General features: G+C 35.9%; 1 protein-coding gene across 1 annotated transcript; it reads right to left on the bottom strand.

Annotated features, from left to right (window-relative positions):
- Nucleotides 1-2,456: 2,456 nt before the first annotated feature.
- On the bottom strand, nucleotides 2,457-3,395 carry LOC103561513 (olfactory receptor 4F3/4F16/4F29-like). The gene has a single exon (XM_008536163.2). The coding sequence runs from the start codon at nucleotides 3,393-3,395 to the stop codon at nucleotides 2,457-2,459; it is 939 nt and encodes a 312-aa protein (XP_008534385.2).
- Nucleotides 3,396-23,434: the final 20,039 nt, after the last annotated feature.

Here is a 23,434-nt window from a genome sequence, read left to right as displayed (position 1 = left end):
AGACCTGGCCCATGACAGACCTAGCATGAAACTAAAACAATGCCAGTTAGGATTTCATTGGGTTTTAATAACCCAATAGGTTATTAAATGGGAAAGAAAACCTTTCCATTGTCTATGAGATTGCTCTTCTGGAATGATTTCAAGTTGGAGTTATTTGCAGCCTCTCTCATCTCCCTGTATTATATATAAAGAAATCCATGTGCAAAAAAAGAAAATAAGGCTAATGTGCAGATATAAACAGAGTTAAAAGATATAGAAAGAGGAGAAAGAGAAACGGAGAAAAGAGCAAGAACAAAGGAGTGAATGAGAGAGTAAAATCTAAGGTGAAATTGAATGAATCCCTGAGTCCACCGAGGTCGGCTCTACTATTAGACATCCAGATAACCTGAGTCGATATCTTCATTTTTAAAAATTAAAAAAAAATTAACTGTAGTTTTAAAAAGTATAACACGAAATTTACCATTTTAAGTGTACAGTTCAGTGGTCAGTATATTCACATTTTTGTTCAACAGCTCTCTAGATCCTTTTCCTCTGGTAAAACTGAAACTACACATTTCTTTTCTGTTTTAGTTATTTTAAGCTTGTTTTGATTGGATTCCTGACACATGTAATTCAAAGAATTAAGATTAATAACAACATATGAACAGGTACAAGCATAAAAAATTGAAGAAATTTAAAATAAGATGTTATCATTTTTTGTCTTTTATAGTGAAAAAGATATTTAATAACTGATCATATTGATTGCTTTGGGATGGGTACTGAGTTAGAGTATTTCTCAGAAGGTACAAAACTTTGAGGAGCAAGAATAATGAAAATAAAGGGTTTAAAACAATAGTATTTTGATTACTAATTCCAAATATATCAATTTATAAAAGAGGTAATCTGAAAGGTAGACAGAGGTATACACAAGAATTTTCAAAGCAGAGCAAAGAATTGAGGACAATCTGATTATTATTTGAAGACAATTAGACAATCTAACTTGTTGGATAGAAGAATAAGAAGTATAATATGTACTTAAAATTATTTTGTACTTCAAAATTTAATAATATGAGAGAATTCTCATAATAGAATATTGCTCAAAAAAGCAGAATAAAAATGTAGAGATCAAAAATACTGATTTTGTAATTATGTATTTATATTTAGGCATAGAAAAACACTAGAAATAAATACACCAAGATATTACTAATAATTATCTCCATATAGTGACTTTGAGTGTTTTACATTTTTTAATCTCTAACTTATAAATAAATTTCACATAGTGAGCTTATTTTCTTTTTATTAGAAGAACAAATAATATTTTCTTAAAGAAATAAGAAAATAATGAAAGCATTCATATCAGAAATAATTGAAAATACAGTCTCCTTAGAATTAGACGGGTAATTATCACTACTCTTTTGGCTGTAGATGACAGGACCAAAACTTAAACACATTTAGGTAAGAGAGAGTATGTACTAGATCATTTATTAGCTCAGCTAATAACCATATTGAGTGGAGGGCAAAAATGAAGCTGAATGCCCAAGACACTTGGAAGCAAGAATTTGAATACTGACAAGCTTCTCTTTTTAAATCCTGTACCTTCTTCTCTCAAACATCTTTTTTCATTATCCCAGAGTTGATTTTTGACAGCAGGAAACATGATTGCCAACAGTTTTTGTATATCTACATAAAGGAAGAGTAAGTCTTGCTTTCTATCTATTCTCAAGTCCAGTATCTTGGGGACAAGCTCAGATTTGGCTCATCTCAGTCAGAGCTTCGTACCTGTATCATTCAGCTGTGGCTAAGAGACACGTTTCTCTGCCCTGGTTCAGAAGTCCAACATTTGACCAAATAATAGTGGTCAGAGAGATAGGACCTACATGTCATCTTCTAATACTAGCACATAGTTACGAAAATAGAAAGACACATTTATCAGAAGAGGAAGGTTGCTGATTTGGGCCAAAAAAAAGATTAGATTCCACTAAACACAGTTATTTCTGTACAGTAAAAACAATAACCTTTAACAAAGTTTTACTTCAATGGTACAGAAAATCTTCAGTCACTAATCAGTAGGGGAATATATTTTGTCAGAGATATAGATCTGACGGAAAGGCACAAAGAGAAAATATGGGGGGAACAGACATTTATCTAAATTGACACACAATTTATTTAGTGTCAATCAGCATTCCCTTATATAACCCACTCTGACAATGAAGAGACTCAATTTTGAAGTCTAGACAATGATAAATTCATCAAGGTAATGTCTTCTGAGAAACAAGCAATTGGCCTTCTCTAGGACATACTTTTTACCACATCATAGACAACAACACAATTTCTCAATTAAGTTTTTAAAAAGAACCATGTTGTTTTAATCTGGGACACCTAAATATTAGTAAGGCACTTAAAACTCCTGATATTGAAGTAATAGAAATTTAATGCTATTCCAAGTCAGTAAGGCAACTTCAAACTACTTTTGTCCTTTATGAAATTCTTCTATAAATAATAAATTGATGGCATACTTTCCTCATTGCCACTTTCATTTCTTTGTTCCTGAACGTGTAGATGACTGAATTTAAAAAAGGAGTGAGAACTGCATCAAAAACAGCAAGGAATTTGTCTAGATGTGATGTGGGGTGAGGCCAGATATAAGCAAAGATGCAGGGACCGAAGAACAAAATCACCACCATGACATGAGTCGACAAAGTGGAGAGGGCCTTGGATGATGCACTTGAAGACAGTTTTCGAATACTGATCAGGATAAAAATATAGGAGACAATCAATGTGAAGAATGATCCCAGAGATATAAATCCGCTGTTGGCTGTGACCATGAACTCTAACCTGTAGGTGTCTGTGCAGGCAAGTTTTAGGAACCGAGGAAAGTCACAGTAAAAGCTGTCTAACACATTAGGGCCACAGAATGGCAATTTTATAACAAAAAACAGTTGAATCACAGAGTGTATCAAGCCAATTATCCATGCAGCAACCAGAAGCAAAATGCACATTTTTCGGCTCATAATAGTCAAATAGTGGAGGGGCTTACATATGGCAACATATCTGTCAAAGGCCATGGCTGTGAGCAGCACCATCTCCACACCACCAATGGCATGGAGGAAGAAGATCTGAGTAATGCAACCACCAAAGGAGATGACCTTACGCTTCCTGAAAATGTCATAAATCATCTTGGGCGTAATGACAGAAGAAACTCCCAGGTCATTGAAGGAGAGGTTGGCCAACAGAAAGTACATGGGGGAGTGTAAGTGAGGGTCAGAAATCACAGTGAGCATGATGAGGGAGTTTCCCATCATGCTTGCCACATAAAACGTGGAGGAGAGCACAAAGAGGAGAAGTTGGATCCCCCAGGAATTGGTGAGTCCCAGGAACACAAACTCTGACACCACAGAACAATTTGCTCCATCCATTGATTTATCAGCTGAAATGTTTCTAGATAAAAGAAAATTAAAAAATAAACTAAAATAAAAATAAACTAAAATAATGTTCTATATTATAACAATTCAAGGACATTCACACTGTGAAGATTATATATCCTCTCAATTCTTTCTCAGAGTTATATCATCACTAAAAAAGCATTTTACCTGTGATATCTAAAGAAGATGAGTCACTTCCACATGCAATATTTCTATCACCATGGCTTCCAGGTCTATTTATCTATAAACAAGAGAACAGAACAAATATGAAAACATAGTAATTATGTGTAGCAAGGACTGGGATGGGTAGGTAAAGTGGTAAGTACAACACAAAGAGAAAAAGAAAGAAGAGGTGGAGATGACATTAGCCAAGAGTCCCTGGTTCTATTTTCAAATCGTTCATAGAGCAATTCTTCAGCTATTCAAACTGCCTCATCTCATAACGTGAACTCATCTCAAGAACATAATGTATCTTTTGTAGTTATTCATTCACCATTACCTACAACCACATTAGCAATCCACACGTATCCCAGAGTAGAGATGAGCATAAAGGAACTAGGTATAGGGTATAGAGGTGACTCAAGAATATTAAAGGACCAAGGCAAAGGTAGAATAGGTATTAATGGCACACGATATTTGCATAGTCTCCCAGAAGTATCAGTGAGAGTACCTAGTAGGATGGTTAGCAGCCAGCACATGGACAAAATGTGCAAAGCAGGGGCTTGGGGGTAGGGTTATAGGGGGTCAATTAAGTTAAGGAAGCCAATTTGATTTATCTGTCCAGATTCTTCACAATCTGAAGTTTGTGAACCTTGGTTATAGCTATTGGAGTCCTAAGCTTTTAGACTTCGCTGGGGGGGAATAAACGCACATTCGTGTCACAGTTGTTGTATAATCATTGACCTTCTCCTGTCCTCTCATCTCCCTAAGCTCCTTTTATCCCTCTTACGTCATCTGTCTGCTTCAAACCTCCCAAGTGTCTAAGATCCAACGCCAGGTCTGACAGTTCCCTGCCCCTGATTCTGGGCTACCACATGAATCTCTCCAGTTCTTATTCACTTTTGCAGGGAATACTGCAATACTATTACCACCTGGAAGTTATAATCTCTTGCCTGTGGGTCAAATAATTCTGTGTCTCAAACCCTCCTGCTCTCATAATACTTAGATATGTTGGTAAAAGTTGGAGTTGAGAAAAGAGAAAGATTGGAGCATAAACAGTAACAGGCTTGTAAAATAAAGGTATGTGAATGCACAAAAAGCCTCAGACCTGGGATCGAAAGAGCAAGAGAAACCCAGCAATACAAATTTGAATCCCAGGGGCCAGCCTGCTGGTTTATGGTTGAGTTTGCGTGCTCCACCTCGGTGGCCTGGGGTTTGGTGGTTCAGATTCCGGGAGCGGACCTACACACCATTTATCAAGCCATGCTGTGGCAGGTATCCTACTTATAAATTAGAGGAAGAGGGACACATATGCTAGCTCAGGGCCAATCTTCTTCAAAAAATAAAAAAAGAATCACAATGTTTTGCCTTTTAATATGCATGTTTATATATGCACGCATACACATCTCAATTGTATATGACGAATGAAACTGGTCATAAAACTTTTATCCCACAAATTACATTAGTTATTATGTAGTCCAAGTTAATCATTTACAAATGAGAATATAGTGGCTCAGTGAGGGACAAACAACTAGTCATAAACAGAGAATATAGATGTTCTAACCCACATATGGCTTTGGATTCTACGTACTAGAAAAGTAATAAAGTGAGAAGTGAGAAGCCAAACTCTAGGTCTACTCAGTCCAAAACAGTAGCCACTAGTTACATGTGGTTATTAAATGAAATTAAAAATCTGTTTTTTCAGTTGCACTAGCCACATTTCGAGTGCTCAATAGCCACATGGAGCTAATGGTTATGGAGTGAATGGTGCAATATAGAACATTTCCAATCACTACTAATCTTTGAAAGGTAAATCAAAACTCCATTTCCTCCATGAAAATTTCCCTATGAACTCCTCTGTACATTGATCTCTCTCCTCTCTTATTCCTAGAAGTCAAGAAACTTAAATTCTAACTGAGAAGTAATAATTCCTCACATAAAAATAAACCACAATATATAGAACCATAGAAGAAGATCTAACTGTTTGTTGTTGGCCAAAACACAAACAAAGACTCACACAACAGTCCACTGGGAACTTCAGAGTCAGCTTTAGAAGAGAGAAAGGACTTGATGTGAGTTTGTGAAAATTCGTAGGAGTTTAATAAGCTGAAAGAAGAGGGGCAGGCATTCTGAGATGAGATAGAAACTGATCCCTGATTTAAGACAAATACTGGGGCCAGCCTAGGGGCACAGCGGTTAAGTTCGCACTTCTGCTTCTAGGCAGCCTGGGGTTTGCTGGTTCGGCTCCCGAGTGTGGACATGGCACCACTTGGCAAAAGCCATACTGTGGTAGGCGTCCCACATATAAAGTGTTCGAGGAAGATGGGCATGGATGTTAGCTTAGGGCCGGTCTTCCTCGGCAAAAACAGGATTGGCAGTAGTTAGCTCAGGGCCGATGTTCCTCAAAAAAACCCCACAAACAAACAAACAAACTAAAAGAGACAAATACTTTACTACTAATGACTAATGACGATTCTCCAATGGTTTTAATTTTATAGATGCTCTCTCCCCAAATATATCATAAGTTGGAGGAGAAAGAACTATTTCTTCTGGCTCTTGTGTTTCCTGAAATACAAAACGAAATAACTAGCAAAGATTTCTTGATTGTTTAGTTAATAACACTTCTCTGAAAAGAAAAACATTTCTTACAGTCTATAATTTTCCACAGCTCATGTGTTTCTATTCTACCATCTTTTTCCATTAAGTCAAGCATGCATAGGGGAGTTTCCAAATTTAAAACTGAGCATTAACACATTTCTCAATCACTCCCAAGAATGCCTGATATCCTTGCTATAAATTTCCAACTGAGAAGCAGGAAAATCTCCCCTTAATGCTTATAATGGTCTATGGTTTAATTCATAAAATTTTAGAAAATAAGAAGAAGAATGTAAAAGGAAAAGAGGAAGAGGGGAGAGAGGGAGTGAGAGAGAGAGAGAGAGGAGCAATAATTTCAGAAGCAGCCAGCAGAGCAGAGAACTTACACAGTTTTTATATTCTGGACTTCATGATATAATTCGTAGTCATCTCATACTATTCTTACAGGCAAAGAATGAAATATAGATTTCTTTCACCATACTTTAAAAGTTTCTGAACTAATGTTGGAGCTTTAGATCTTGAAAACTACATTATTTGTATGGCACATATTTACTCAGTACTTTCAAATCTTTGATTTTTATAATTACCTGTTGGGTGGATATGTCCAATAGTAGAATTATTTTCATTTATTGGGAGGAATCTCAAGTTCAGGGAAATTAGTAAGGTATCCAAATACATAGAGTTACTTATTTTGGAGTAAAAACTCAGGGCTTATGATTCCAAATTCAGCGCTATTTGACTACGTATGTAAATGTTATTTGTTCATGATCTAAAACAATCATTCCTGTTATAAACTTTAAACAAAGGAGTCCAAATAATGCACACCTTAAACTTACACAATGTTATTTGTCAATTATATGCCAAAGCTGGAAAAAATGGCAATTCCATCTTACTCAGAGGAATACTTCACCCTACACATAAAAATTTAACACATACATAACTTACCCAAGATTTTATAGTTACTAATAGCAGAGAAAAGAATTAAACCTACGTATTATTACTACAAGTTAAAGAAGAGGGAAGAGATAGTTGCTGATTAGAATGGAAAAGAACCAAAATACATCAAGGTTTTCATGCCAGTAAAAGATTCAGCAATATCACAGGGTCATTTCATCAAAAAAGGTATAAAAATTAACACGCAAGAAAGATCACAGCTAGAGACAAAATTTGGAAGCCATCCAAAATTTGAAGTCATGAGAAAGAAAAATTTGCTTAAAGGATAAAATATAAAGAAAGAAAAGAAAGTTAATAGAGGAAGCATACAAGGCCAATAAAGAACAAATACATAGTAATTATCATCATCCTTACTATATTACTATTACTAATATTATACATATTATCTGCCTTTAAAAGGACCTATGTTTCTGTGCACAAAAACAAGAAACAAGGGAGACAGGAATATCAAAGAATGATAAATAATAACGATCACTTTCATATGCTACAGACTTATCAGCTGGAAAAGGCTAAGAAAAAGGCATGGATTTAGGGCTTAGCTATCATTGGTGCCATTGAAGTGAGCAGGTGAAATCAACCAGTAGAGAGAGAATCAAGACTATAGGGAGGTAATAAATGGTGACAAAGTGGGGAAAGGAAAATTAGAAATGATAACAATTTCAGTAATATAGGGTAAGAGGTTTTTTGTGGGGGAAAGGTGGGAAAATAAAGCAATATATTATGTGTAGAAAACTTGGAGAGTGGCAGAAATCTATAAACAGTTTCCAAGCAACTATGAGAATCTTGTTGAAGATGGGCATCTGGAACTTGGACAAAAGCTAGCTGAAATATTTTTGAGACATCATTTGGGAATGCTGAGGAACTTAATACTGAGAATTTTAGAGTAGCACATTTGTTTGGCATAACAAATAGAATAGATTATCAAAACAGACAAAGATCCAAAGGGGCTAAAGGACACATTGAAATTGTCTGACAAAATTACATGCTGGCCAATACAAGTTAAGCCAAAGATAGGCTGATTTAAGGAGAATATAGAACACGGATCAGAAATCTTAAAATCAGAGAAAGCAATTGTAAGCTTATGATAACAACTCCGTTTTTCTCACTTATCTTGATTTTCAAATATGGATTCCCATTAGAAATCAACTTCACTTTCTTTGATGTTCCTTTCTCTGTACAATTGCCCCAACTCTTTCTTCCTTTATAATTTCTGCTCCACATTCTGTTACATCCTTCCTGTCTGGAATCATGGGAACCTGAGAAGGAGACTCTTCTTGTAGTAGAGAATAGTCCACCAACCCTCCCAGCCCGTTTTACCAACACCACGCACTTAATCTATCAAACTATTAAGACTGCGGCATGGTCAGAGGGTCAGAGTATCAGAGAAGTTCCACAAACTAAATTTTCTCCTGTGCACAAGCATTTCCCACATCCTTCCACCCACCGTCCCCAGGACAAGAAGCTAATAAAACACTGCTGTTTTGAGAGAGGAGACTAATTAAATATAGTGGAAGGTGGTGACCCAGTAATGCAGTAGAGTTGTGGGATTCTCAGACTGAGATCATCAGGCCAAGGGAATTGCCTCATAGGATTGTGTGAGAGGGAGAAAATAAGTATATAATTTTCTTATAAAAATAAAGATTTATTATTTTATTTCTTATACACTGTTTATCTTTATTTTATGATATGGCTCAGGGAAATATTTAATGAAAAAAAATCTAATTTTTAAATTGAAAAAAGTCCAAAACTCTCCTGAAAAAACTGTTTTTGAACTCGGAAATCTTGACATACTTTGTCAACTAAGTCTCTTTTTGTGTTCAATGTTACAAATAACAATTAAGTTTAACGAGCATGAGTATATACAAAAGAGAGAATATTGGAGAAGAATGTGGACGCCTGGAGTGGAAACAGATTAGGAGAAGAGAGACAGGGTAGAAACAGATGGAGATGGAAAGATCTGTGCACCAACCCTTTACTTCCTGGAGAAATAATAGGAAATCAAGCAAAAGAATCGTTAGAGTGCAGCAAATTTAAAAAATATTACTCAGCAAAAAACTGTTAATACAAGGACACACAATTAAGAAGTACAACAAAATTATTTAATTCAAAATAAAGCCCTTGTATTTCAAATATACTAAAGATGAAAAACATTAAAATAAAATACATTTTAAATTCTAGAGTATAATTTAATAATTACTGACATCTTGCTTCTACTCTAGTAATTCAAATATAGTAGAACCAGTAGAAATAAAAAAAGAGAATGAATTGGCAATTCATAAAGGATGAATATTAAAAGGTTAATAAATATATAAAAAGTACAAAACTTTGAGACAAAAGTTTGGGGTACATCCTTTCAACATTATGTAAGGACAAGGGCCTCCCAAGGATTATCATGGACAGTGTACTTAATTCATCCCACTAAGTGTTGATTAAATGCAGTAAATTTTCTTTTTCACTCGTAAATTTTTTCCTCAGTAGAAATGCTCGTTATTTCTGTTCAGAGAAGCAGATAATCCAGAGACTGATGGCCTGTTGGACATTAACCAGTTTAATATCTAATTAAGCAATTTTGCTAAAATTTCTTTGAAATAGTGCCTATAAATACCTTAACTCTTTTTCCAATTTTTTTGATATATAATGGTCGTACAATACTATGTAAGTTTAAAGTGTGCAACGTGAAGATTTGAATATATACTGTAAAATGATTGCTACAATAATGTTAGTTAACACCTCCATTACCTCAATAATTACTATTTTTGTGCATGTGATGGTAATCTTTAAGACTTACTCCCTTAATAACTTTCAAATACATAATACAGTATTGTTAACCTAGTGCTATACATTAGATCCCCAGAAATTATTCACCTTTTTTATTGAAACAACACTGGTTTATAACATTATACAAATTTCAGGTATATATTATTATATTTTGACTTCTATATAGACTAGTTCATGTTCACTACCAAAAGCCTCGTTGCCATCGCCACCATATAAATGTGTCCTTTTACCCTTTTTGCCCTCTCCTCACCCCATTTTGACTCTGGTAACCACTAATCTGTTCTCCGTATCTCTGCGTATGTTTGTTTATTTGTTTGTTTATATTCCACATATGAGTGAAGTCATATGATATTTGTCTTTCTCTGTGTGATTTATTTTGCGTAGTGTGATATCATCAAGGCCCATGCATGCTGTTGCAAATGGAACAATTTTGTCTTTTCTATGGCTGAATGGTATTCCATTGTGTGTATATCCATCCATCAATGGGCACTTACACTGTTTCCAGCTCTTGGCTGTTGTAAACAATGCTGCAATGAACATAGGGATGCATATATCTTTTCAAATTAGTGTTTTTGTGTTATTTGGATAAATACCCAGAAGTGGAATTTCTGGATCACATGGTTGTTCTATTTTTAATTTTTGGAGGGCTCTCCATATTGTTTTCCATAATGGCTACACCAATTTACATTTCCATCAGCACAAGGATTCTCTTTTTTCCACATCTACACCAACACTTGTTACCTCATGTCTTTTTGATAGTAGCCATTCTAATAAGTGTGAGTTGATATCTTATTGTGGTTTTTGTTTGCCTTTCCCTGATGATTAGTGATATTGAGAATCTTTACATGTACCTGTTGGCCATCTGTATTTCTTCATTGGGGAAATGTCTATTCAAGTCCTTTGCCCACTTTTTTATTGGATGGTTTGTTTTGCCATTGAGTCATATGTGTTCTCTATATATTTTGGATATGAACTCTTTATCTGATAGGCAGTTTGCAAATATTTTCTTAAATTCTGTTAAGTTGTTTTTTCATCTTGTTGATTTTTTCTTTTGCTGTGCAGAAGCTTTTTGATTTGATGTGGTCCTACTTTTCTATTTTTGCTTAGGTTGCTTGTGCTTTGGTGTCATACCCAAAATATTGTTACCAAGACTAAGATCAAGGAGTATTTTTCCCTATCTTTTATTCTAGTTGTTTTACAGTTTTGGGTCTTACATTTAAGTTTTAATCTATTTCAAGTTAGTTTTTGTGGTGGTGTAAGCTAGGGGTTCAATTACATCCTTTTGCATGTGAATATCCAGTTCCCCCAACATCATTTATTGAAGGGGCTATTCTTTCCCCATAACGTATTCTTGGGCTCCCTTGTCAAATACTAGTTGACTGTATATTCTTGGGTTTATTTCTGGGCTCTTGAATCTTTCTTATTGGTCTATGAGTCTGTTTTTATGCCAGTACCACTCTGTTTTTGATTCCTATAGCTTTATAATAAAGTTTGAAATCAGGAACTGTGATGTTTCCAGCTTTGTTCATCTTTCTCAGGATTGTATTGGCTATTTGGAGTCTTCTGTGGTCCTATATGAATTTTAGGATTGTTTTTTAATTTCTATGAAAAATGTCATTGGAATTTTGATAGGGATTGCCTTGAATTTAAAGATGGCTTTGGGTAGTATAGACATTTTCTAATATTAATTCTTCTAATACATGAACATCTGATATATTTCCATTTATTTGTGTCTTCTTCAATTTCTTTCATCAATATCTTGTAATTTTCAGTATACAGATCTTTCATCTCCTTGGTTAAATTTATTCCTAAGTGTTTTATTATGTTATTTTATGTTATTGTAAATGAGACTGTTTATTTCTTTCTTTTCAGATAGTTTGTTGTTAGTGTATAGAAACACAATTGGTTTTTGTATGTTAGTTTTGTATTCTGCAACTTTACTGAATTTGTTTATTAGTTTCTTACAATGTTTTGGTGGAGTCTTTGGAGTCTTTTCTAGCCTAATTGCTCTGGCTAGGACTTCCAGTATGATGTTGAGTTGGAGTGGTGACAGTTGGCATCCTTGTCGTGTTTCTTACCTTAGTAGAAAAGCTCTCAACCTTTCAACATTGAGTATGATGTTCACTGTGGTTTTGTCACATATGGCCTTTATTATGTTCAGGCACATTCCTTCTATATCAAATTTGGTGAAAGTTTTTATCATGAAAAAAATGAACTCTATCAAAATTTTTTTTGTATCTATTGAGATTATCATATGATCCTTTCCTTTCATTCCATTAATGTGGTGCATCACACTTATTGATTTGTCTATGGGCAGCAAATCATCACATTGTATACTTTAAACTTACATATGTTATATATCAATAATATCTCAATAAAGCTGAAAAAATACATATATATGTGTAACCTTTCTTAATTTTAAGATTCTTTCTCTTTATTGATATTTGTTGAAATGAAGAGAGACATATAAATGTCATCGTTTAACCAGTTCAACTTGAAAACCATACTTGAAACAGAGAATTGCAGTGGTTCACTTCAGATGTAATAAAACATGGTTGTTCGTAGAAGCAGAATTTGTTCACTAAAGCTATAAAAATACTCACTACCTCTGTGATAAGTAAATCCATCAGCATTAAGTTTTTTGAGTTTTCTTGCTAGTCAGAAAACTTCTGCCCAAATCTACTTTTTTGTTTGCAGCGTAACAAACAACAAATAAATTCAATTCAAACGTCACAAAGCCCTTTTCTTTCAGAACATGGCATCTGCATCTCAGATAGCAACTTCCAACACAGAGTACTAGAACAAACTAGTTTAGCACTGAATCACAGGTAAGCCAAAAACTTAAAGCTAGAACCATTTATATAGGGCTTTCAGCAAGAGATGCCTGTCTCTGCAGACAATCTCTAATTTGGGATAGAGCCAAACTGTTTTGTTGTGTTCCTTTTTTTTTCTTTTCCCTGTAAGTTTGCTGGAAACATTAATGAGCTAGGGAAAAGAAAATTCCTGCAATTACTGGGCAAGGATACAAGGTCATATGATGCTGTGAAAGTTGTACTTTTCCACTCCATGAACTTTTATCAGACTTTCAGTATGTAAAAGCAGTTTTAGGAATTGGAAAAGGAAATAGGAACAATGAGGCATAATAAATTCTGAAGAGCAAAACCAAATCACAAGCAATGACCACAATGAACCATAGGTAGCCAGTCAAGAAAATAATTACAGGAACGTTGAAAATGGTCAAGCTATAGCACTACCCCACTCTAAGTTAACAAACATTTCCTAAGCCATGCCTCAATGAAAACCTCAACTAAAATTGTTCAAGGAGCAACTGCTGCAGTAGTCTTGAATAAAGCACTTGCCTTTGCCTTTGTCTAGTCTCAATTTCCATTTTGTTAGTGTGGCAAAAAAATAAATAAAAATTAGGAGACTGAAAAAAGTGTTGAATGGAAACGTTTTATTAAATGCAATCCAGCAACAGACTGAAAAATCGAAGGTCGGTAGTTTGGAGGAAAAGTGGAAAAAAGGAGTAAGTCTGTTAAAGCCAAGGGATCACGATCTAACTCCATCCCCTTTGGGGAAGACGAAGTCTCTGAATTTTGCTGATTGGTTGGCAGTATCCAGGTAGATAGGTTAAGTAAGCACAAACCCACTAGACTAGCTGTTGGTGGTCTATTTCCGGTGAGGTGCCAGAGTCTAGGTGGTGTCACACATTCAGGTCTGCACGGGGTTCTGCAGGGCTAGATGGCCAGGAGAGAGAGGTCAAAGGATAATTTTCAAAAACTAAAATCATGATACTCGTACAAATTCATGAATTAATGAGGGAACTAGTAAGATGTTAAAACCAGTTCAAATGTGGACTTGACTTACAGAGACTTATATTGTCTATTGGACAAAATGTCTTTGCACTGCCATGAACAGAAATCACTTCCATTCCTCTGAACAGGAAACATGTACATTATTATCAGTTTTCTACAACTAAACTTCTATCTCTACACGGTTGTAAAATAGCCTACTCAAAGACGAAAGCCCACATTCCTGTAGAACCACATAATCACAGAGGATCCCCTAGACAAGATCCAGTATCCCATTGAAAGGTCATCCAATAATCTCTTTGCCCACTTCCAAGTCATTCTCAGTTTTTTGGATCAGAAAGTATTTCCCCATTACCCTGCCCAAGACCTGATTAAATTGAAGTAGAGTAACCAGTTTTTCCTCCAGTGCTGTGAAATGATGTTGAAAGGAGAGGGAAATTCTCCTCTGGGACCTCACCTGGCCAAATCTAACTGCCTCACTGCAAAGAGATTGGTCTGCAAGAATACAGAAAGTGTTGTCTCAAGGTAATTTGGTTTGAGTGCATCCCACAATACATAAAGTTATAAATACTCATTTGAGTCCTGAGGTTGGTCCAATGTGAATCAAGTTTCTCTATTTGACATTGATATAATAGAGATAAACAGAAATATTGTCAACGTGTTTTGCAGTGTCTTCACTTCAAACGCTCTTGCTGTACAAGCAGAAGCTGATTTTGCAGTCGGAGGAGGAGGTGGTCTAGAAAGATCTATCCCTACAAAGAATTGTCAAGTCACAAATTCTTGAAAGGTGGAATTGTTGTGCTCCAGACGTGGATATTATTATTCATAAAACAATGCATTTATGTAACATTGCCAGATTATCAAGAAAAATATAATCAAATTAAAACTCATTAAAAATCCAGTGCTTGAGGGCTGGCCTGGTGGTGTACTGGTTAAGTTTGTGTGCCCCACTTTTGCTGTGCCAGGTTCACAGGTTTGGGTCCTAAGCACAGACCTAGCAGAGGTTGTCAAGCCATACTGTGGCAGCATCCTACACAAAATAGAGGAAGATTGGCACAGATGCCAACTCATCCTCAAGCAAAAAGAGGCTGATTGGCAACAGATATTGACTCAGGGTCAATCTTCCTCACCAAAAGAATCCCAAAAAATTGCATAACGAGAATATAAGAATCCGATCAGAAAAGCTGTAGAACAAATTATAAAAATGTAATGTGGGAAGGTGAAAGTTTATTTTTTCTCCACTTGCTAGAAGAAATAACTGAATTCTCTGTCTTTGTAGCTAGCTGCAGCTATAAGAGTAACTGTTTAAAATCTCAATGTTCTATCCTCTTGCTTTCTCAATAGCCTAGCAAATCACAAGTAATGAATGTCTTACTTGAGGGTTATTCCTTCCCATTCGTAATTAGTGAACTATAGAAAGTTAAAATCCAGTGGGAGTGCAGCCAGTATTTATGGCTTATACAGATAAAACACGGAAATAAGCTAAAAATCCAAGTAATATAGAGAAACCTATATTTAACTATACTGAAAATATAGAAAGTAATAACTGGTATGAGTGAAATCAAAAAAGGTAAAAGTACATTACCAAGTAAGTCATCATTTGGCCTCTAACCAGACAAGACTTACTTAACAAGATAAACTTACAGATAACTTTCTCATTGCGCATTTAAAATCAACAAAAATTGGGGCCAGCCCTGTGGCGTGGTAGGAAAAGCAACAATAAATTCTAATTAGCTATTTGGCTGAATAATTTACCTGGATGAGGATCTATTACATGGAATAACAAGTCACTGTAGTGCAAAAGAAGTCAACCCGGAGTCATGATAAGTAATTTCCTGAAATATAAGATCTCTTTTTGGAATTGAAGTAAGAACTACCTTGAAGGAGTATAATAGTAATGATCAGAGGTGGGAAGAAAATTCACAATATATTCAAAATACATCCCCAATGTGTGCATCTTTACTGTAAGACTTATCAAATGTGGGGAAATTATGCCCTTTTAAGTCCCTTTCATTAAACCAGTGTTCTTGCCATGAATGCCTTACTTCCCCACAAGGGATATTTGGCAATACCTAGAAACATTTTTGGTTGTCACAAATGGGGTGAAGGTGAGGGACAGCAGAGCTGTTATTGGCACCCAGTGGATAGAGGCCAGGGATGTCGTTAAGGATCCCATGATGCACAGGATATAGCCTCCCACAACAAAGAATTGCCCCCCCCCCAAATGTCAATAATGCCAAAGTTGAGAAACCCTGCATTAAACCATCTTTCTCTAGGGAAAATTCAGAGTCTAGTACATTATTCTCTTCCCTCAGGTCCCCAAGGACTATTCCCATCACATGGAATACTTCTAATTAGTGTTTGTCGAAGGGGAATGAGTAAGTGTATGGATGGATGGGTGGAGGGAGGAAATGATGATGAATAAATAGACAAATAGATGGACGCAAGAGGAGCAAAAGAAGAAAGATCTCTAAACACTTGCTAACTAGTCATTTTTAGACACACTAGGAGCCTATAATGACCACAGTCCATGAAAAGGTAAACTCTGTGGAAGAATTAATTTTCTCTACACAAAAATCTTGGCAATACACCTACTGTATTCCCTAATTTTGCAAATGGAATTTTCCTGGGCACCCAAGCAATAAATATGGGAAATAGTATACTAATGTCCCCAAGGGTTAGAAAATAAGAAATGATCAGTCTTTCACATCCTTATGTAAATTATTTTTTCTGATCACTTTTTGGGAGCAGCAGTTAAGTCAAAGGTAGGTATTTAAGCAACCAGGAGTTTTGATAGTATAAAACGCCAAATAAATTTGGAAACTCTGGCACTATCCAAGTATAATGAACCTAAATGAGAGACATTGGAAGGAATAATTGGACAAAGAAACAGGAAAAATAGGGAGTCTGGATAGGATTCTGTCAATCTAAAAAGGAAAAGGAAGCAAAGCAAAGAACTGAATACCAGAAGCCATGAACATGTATATGGCTGTGTCTTCAGACTTTCAAAGACAAGATTTCCTCCTGGTTGAATACAAACTAGAGTAAGGCATCCAACTGGCCCTGAAAGAGTGGCTCTGAGCCATTTTTTCTCTGCGTAAACTGAGCTTATTCTAAGAGAACATTTTGAATCTTTTGTTCTCCAGGACTTTCATCTACCACCATACTCTTGTTACTTAGAGTCCATTAAAGTTACAATGATCCTTGAACATTTGCTCTCTGAACACCATCGTTTTGTGGATTTGCATGGATTTGATGAGTCTCCCAGAAGAGATCCTCACCCACTTTAAAGTTTATAATTGAAGAAAATAGAACGGATGTCCTACTAATAAACCCATAGAAATAAACCAGTGAGGATATAAAGTAAATTTCTGGTTCAGCACATGAAATACCTCAGTGGCATATCTAAATCATCTAAGACATACTATTTGAGAATTCAGTATGTCTCTTGTTTGGCCATTCCTTTGCTGTGTTAATTTAACAGTCCAAAACTTCTTCCTTGCTTCCACCTGAACTTTCTAGTTCTTTACTTTAAGCCTGTATCCACATGTATGTTGCTCTGTGAAAGTGAAATAAAGATCTTATCAAGAAGTGTTTTAAATAAATTCTTATTGTAGTTGAATTAAGTAACCAAATTAAGTTGATCCTTCCTTTCACCTTTCCTCTTAAGATCAATTTCCATACCCCTGGATTCCTAAATTTGTTATTTTCTCTGAACCTTACTACATTTATTTGACATTGTAGTGGTGAAAATTAGAGAGGGAGAAAAAAAAAAAACAACTAAATTCCAAACAAAGATAGATCATACTAGAAGGTTTACTTCCCCTTTAGTACCATTATATCTGTTATTCTACATCAAAGCAAAAAATAATAGTAGGTATGTAATTAGGCAGGTGAAGTCAAGTGCATTCTCAGAAAGACAGTTTACCAGTCAATCCTTCTCCAAATTCTGTGTGCACCGTTTTATTTTAGTCTCAATTAATACCATGGAGAGCTAGTCTCTAGCAGATTTCTTCCTTTTTTTTTTCTTCTAAGGATTGACACCTGGGCTAACAACTGTTGCCAATCTTTCTTTTTTTTTTTTTTCTGCTTTATCTCCCCCCCCCCCCCTCCGGTGTACACAGTTGCATATCTTAGTTGCATGCCCTTCTAGTTGTGGGATGTGGGACGCCACCTCAACGTGGCCTGACGAGTGGTGCCACGTCCGCGCCCAGGATCCGAACCCGGGGCCACCGCAGCGGAGCGCGCGAACTTAACCACTCGGCCACGGAGCTGGCCCCAGATTTCTTCCTTTTTTAACTTTTATGTGAATACAGAAATAAAACAGAGTAAGTGGTCTTGAGTTCTAACTTCTGTCGGTTATTAATTTCCCTTCCCTCCAATCTGAAAGGTTAATGAGATAAAAAGTGAATCAATTTTTTATAAATCATCATTTGAATCCCCAAATCCCTTACCTCTGCTGAAGTCATTGCATCGCACTGACCCGTACTCTTATCCATAGCTTTAGTTTCACCCTGAAAACCTAAGACACATGTCTAGCACCAGGTAAAAGTCACGGTCAGTTATTTGTCTTTCTCTACAATCTATAGGCCCTTATATACTCCCTAATGTGATATGTTCCTTCTTCCCTGCATTATAACCTATGTAACCACAACCAAAAATTTATTTGATATCTGCCAATGGAGATTCTTTAAGTAAGACTAGTTTTCTGAAACCAAGTTTAGTATATCAAGTCTATTTTCTTTCCTATTGTTGCTTGACTTTCTTTCTTTCCACTTATATGATCCCAGACCACATCATATTCAGGGAAGTAGAATACCTTGGCAATTGACTTTAGGCTTGTGCCACTAATATTACATAAAAAGCTAAAAGAATTTTAAAAATGATAATGAATTGACAGCACTGGAGAATAGTGACCAGATGCTACTGCAGAGACCAAGATTTGCTAACTTAGCTGATGATGTCCAGGGAATTGTCCCTGGAAACCAGTTGGTTTTCTAAGAACAACCAAAAAAAATCTTGTAATGAGTCCTGGAGAGGATACAAAACTGAGTCTGGATGCTTTAAGAGCATCACCTTTGGCAATTTTATCTGTCAATTGTGTCTCACTTATATGGTGATTTCAAATGAGGCAGAATACCTGGGGCATGTGAAGACATTTAATCAAAATTCTGTGGCTTTCACTATAAATTTCAATCAGCTTAAGCACACATAATGCTGAATAGGCAGGATAAATTGCTTGAAGCTCTTTCATCTTACGAAAAGAGGCATGGGAGAGATTAACAGGGCAGGCCATTGTTCGTGTACGTGGTCAAGGTAGCTGAGATCTGAAGGGTTAGGAGGAAGCAGCATGGAGTACTGAGGAGCATGGAGAAGATTTCTAGCAGTAGCAACAGCAGACAAAGTCTGGAGGCAGGAGAGAGCCATGCCTCTTTTACCCTCCAAATGTTGCTCAAAGTTCCCCTTTCCCGAAGCCTCCCAGGACTCACCCTCAGCACATATCAATTATCCCATACCTTTATGACACTTTCAGGATCTCCAGCCAAGCAAACCCAGCAATGAAATGTGCAAAAAAATAAAATCAATGAAAGATTTACTATATAGAAGAATGATTCCATCAAATATTCCCTTTTCTAAAGGGACTCCTTCTGTACATATTAAGTAATGTCCAGCACACAGTAGAGGCACAATAACTGTTTGATAAGAATGGATGATTATGTTTATTGAAATTCAGGAAACGTATGTCCACAATTCACTTTGAAATGCATCAAAAATTTATTGATACATGACTAGATGGATATATGTGTGATAAAGCAAGTATAGTAAAATATTTTTCCAGTTGTTTTGAGATTTAATTAACACATAACATTGTATAACTTTAAGGTACAACAAAATGATTTGATATATGTATATATTGCAAAATAATTACCACGTTAAGCCTAATTAACACCTATTGATTCACATACAATTTTTTTCTTGTGATGAGAAATTTTAAGGTCTACTCTCTTCACAACTTTCAAATTTACAATATTGTTAATATAGTCACCATGCCTGTGCATTAAATTTCAATAACTTATTTATCTTATAACTGGAAATTTGTTCCTTTTGATCACCTTCATCCATTTTGCCCACTCGTCATCCATCACTTCTGATAACCACCAATCTGTTCTCTGTTTCTATGAGCTTGGGGTGTTTTTTAGACTCCACATAGAAGTCAGATAATACAGTATTTGTCTTTCTATGACTTATTTCACTTAGCCTAATGCCCTGAAATTTCATAAATCCTGTTGCAAAGGGCAGGATTCCCTTTTTCGTGGACAAATAATATTTCATTGTGTGTATAGACCACATCTTCTTCCTCTATTAATCTGTCAGTGCACTCTTAGGTTGTTTCCCTGTCTTGGCTATTGTGAATTACACAGCAATGAACATGGGGTTACAGATATCTCTTTGAGACGGCGATTTCATTTTCTTCAGATATACACCAAAACGTGAAGTTACTGGATCATATGGCAGTTCTAGTTTTAATTTTTTGAGGAAAACTTCATATGTGTTTTCATAGTGGCTACGTCAATTTACATTCTCACCAACAGTGCACAAGTATACATCTTCTAGTCTTTTTGACAGCACCCATCCTAACAGGTATGAGACGTTATCTCCTTGTGGTTTTGATTTGCATTTCCTTGATAATTAGTGATGTTGAGCATCTTTTCATGTAACTCTTGGCCATTTGAATATATTTGGAAAAATGTTTGTTCAGGTCCTTTGCCCATTTTTTAATTGTATTATTTGGGTTTTTGCTATTGAACCGATCGAGTTGCTTACATATCTTGGATATTAACCCCTTATCAGATATGTGATTTGCAAGTATTTTCTCTCATTCTGTCAGTTGCCACTTCAATTTGTTGATGGTTTTCGTTTCTGTGAAGAAGCTTTTTAGTTTGATGTAGTTCCACTTGTTTATTTTTCTTTTGTTGCTTCTGTTTTAGACGTCATATCCAAAAACTATTTGCCAAAACCATGTCAAGATGCTTCTTCCCTATGATTTCTTCAAGTGTTTTATAGTTTCAGATCTTATTTTTAAGTCTTTAATCCAAGTTAATTTCTGTGAGACATGTAAGATAGGGGACTAATTTCATTCTTTTTCATGCAAATATCCAATTTTCCCAGTATCATTTATTGAAGAGACTATCTCCAGAATGATAGAAGTATCCAGTTATTTAATGGTGGAAACTAAGAGGTTGGTATGCAGATATTCACTACAAAATTCTTTCCTCTTTGCAGTATGTTTGAAATGTTTTCAAAATAAAATTTTGCAGGAAGAAAGAAGGAACATGTCTAAAAAAATGATATTCTGGGGCCGGCTCCGTGGCCGAGTGGTTAAGTTTGCGCGCTCTGCTGCAGCGTCCCAGGGTTCAGATCCTGGGTGCGGACATTGCACCACTTGTCAGGCCACGTTGAGGTGGCGTCCCACATCCCACAACTAGAAGGGCATGCAACTAAGATATGCAACTGTGTACAGGGTAGGGTTGGGGAGATAAAGCAGAAAAAAAAAAGATTGGCAACAGTTGTTAGCCAAGGTGCCAATCTTTAAAAAAAAAAAAAAGATGATATTCTATTTAAAAAATGACATATTATATACAATGTCTAAAATCAGACCTAAAGCCACTTGAAAAAGAAAAATGCTCTTTGGATTGTAAATCCATCGGAAGCTAGGATTTAGATACGTAGTTTTTTCATTCCACACATTTTTTACCATTACCCATGTGCCAGTCCCTAGACAAGGAGCTTTGGGCTCCAGTGAGGAGACATCTGAATGCAAACAAAGCATTTTCATCAAATCTGGATAATAGTTGTATTAATGCATGTTCAATGCAGTGAGTAGGAACTTAGAAGAAGGAACCCGTAAATCTACCTGGAGAGATCTGGACAGACTTCCCAGGGGAAGTAGCATTTTAAGAGACTTAAGAGCTTGAGAGTTGGGGATGAGGGTGCCTGGGAAGACATTTCAGGAATTAACAGCAAGCAGCATGAGATATGGTATGTTTGGCATGTTTGAGAAACTATAGTCATTTAGTACTAATGGAACTTTAAGTGCAGGGTAAAGAATGTTAGGAGAAGAGACAGAGAGCTTTTAAAAAATATCATGCCTACCCCAGACCAACTGAATTAAAATCTCTGAGAGATGGGCCAAGAGTCTCAGTATTTTATTTTTTTTTACTGAATTCATAATAGTTTACACGAATGTGAGATTTCAGTTGCACATTATTTCTTGACTGTCACCACATAAGTGCTCCCCTTCACCCCCTGTGCCCACCCCCACCCCCTTCCCCTGGTAACCATTGAACTGTTTTCTTTGTCCATGTTCTTCTTACTATTCCACATAACGGAAATCATCTGGTGTTTGTTTTTCTCCATCTGGCTTATTTCACTTAGCATAATTCCCTCCAGGTCCTCCCATGTTATTGCAAATGGGATGAGTTTGTCTTTTTTTATGGCTCTGTAGAATTCCATTGTATATATATACCACATCTTCCTTATCTAATCATCAGTATCTAATCATCAGTCAATGGGCACTTGTATTGCTTCCATGTCTTGGCTATTGTGAATAGTGCTGCAACGAACATAGGAGTGCATATGTTACTTTGGATTGTTGATTTCAAGTTGTTTGGGTAGATACCCAGTAGTGGGATACCTGGGTCATATGGTAGTTCTATTTTAGTTTTTTGAGGAATCTCCATACTGTTTTCCATAGTGGCTGCACCAGTTTGCATTCCTACCAGCAATGTATGAGGGTTCCCTTTTCTCCACACCCTCTCCAACATTTGTTGTTTTTAGCCTTAGTGATTATAGCCATTTAACAGGCATAACGTGGCATCTTAGTGTAGGTTTGATTTGCATTTCCCTGATGACTAGAGATGTTGAACATCTTTTCATGTGTTTATTGGCCATCTGTATATCTTCTTTGGAAAAACGTCTGTTCATGTTCTCTGCCCATTTTTGGATCAGGCTCTTTCATTTTTTTATTGTTCAATTGTGTGAGTTCCTTATATGGTATGGAGATTAACCCCTCGTCAGATACATGATTTGCAAATATTTTCTCCCATTTGCTGAGTTGCCTCCTAGTTTTGATCCTAGTTTCTTTTGCCTTGCTAAAGCTCTTTAGTGTAATGAACTCCCACTTATTTATTTTTTCTTTTGTTTCCCTTGTCTGAGAAGATACAGTATTTGAAAAGATTCTTTTAAATTTGATTTCAAAGAGTGCACTATCTAGATTATCTTCCAGGAGCTTTATGGTTTCTTGACTTCTCTTCAAGTTTTTGATTCATTTTGAGTTTATTTTTGTGCATGAAATAATGGTCTACTTTCATTCTTTTGCATGTGGCTGCCCAATTTTCCAAACATCATTTATTGAAGAGACTATCTTTTCTCCATTGTATGCTCTTGGCACATTTGTCAAAGATTAGTTGTCTGTAGATGTGAGGTTTTATTTCTGGGGTTTTCACTTCTGTTTCATTGATCTGTGTGCCTGTTTTTGTACCATTACCATGCCATTTTCATCCCTATGGTTTTGTAGTACATTTTGAAATCAGAGATGTGATACCTCCAGCTTTGTTCTTTATTCTCAGTATTGCCTTAGCAATTCAGGGTCTTTGGTTGCTCCATACGAATTTTAGGATTCTTTGTTCTATTTTGATAAAGAATATCATTGGGATTATGATTGGGATTGCATTG

This window comes from Equus przewalskii, chromosome 1 (genome assembly GCF_037783145.1).
Source record: "Equus przewalskii isolate Varuska chromosome 1, EquPr2, whole genome shotgun sequence".
Taxonomy (NCBI): Eukaryota; Metazoa; Chordata; class Mammalia; order Perissodactyla; family Equidae; genus Equus; species Equus przewalskii.
The sequence above is the reverse complement of the archived record's forward strand: the minus strand, read 5'-3'. Positions and strand labels throughout refer to the sequence as shown.

Bases quoted from the DNA above. Each gene is read 5' to 3' on its own strand.
- LOC103561513 (XM_008536163.2), bottom strand. From the start codon at position 3,395: ATGGATGGAGCAAATTGTTCTGTGGTGTCAGAGTTTGTGTTCCTGGGA.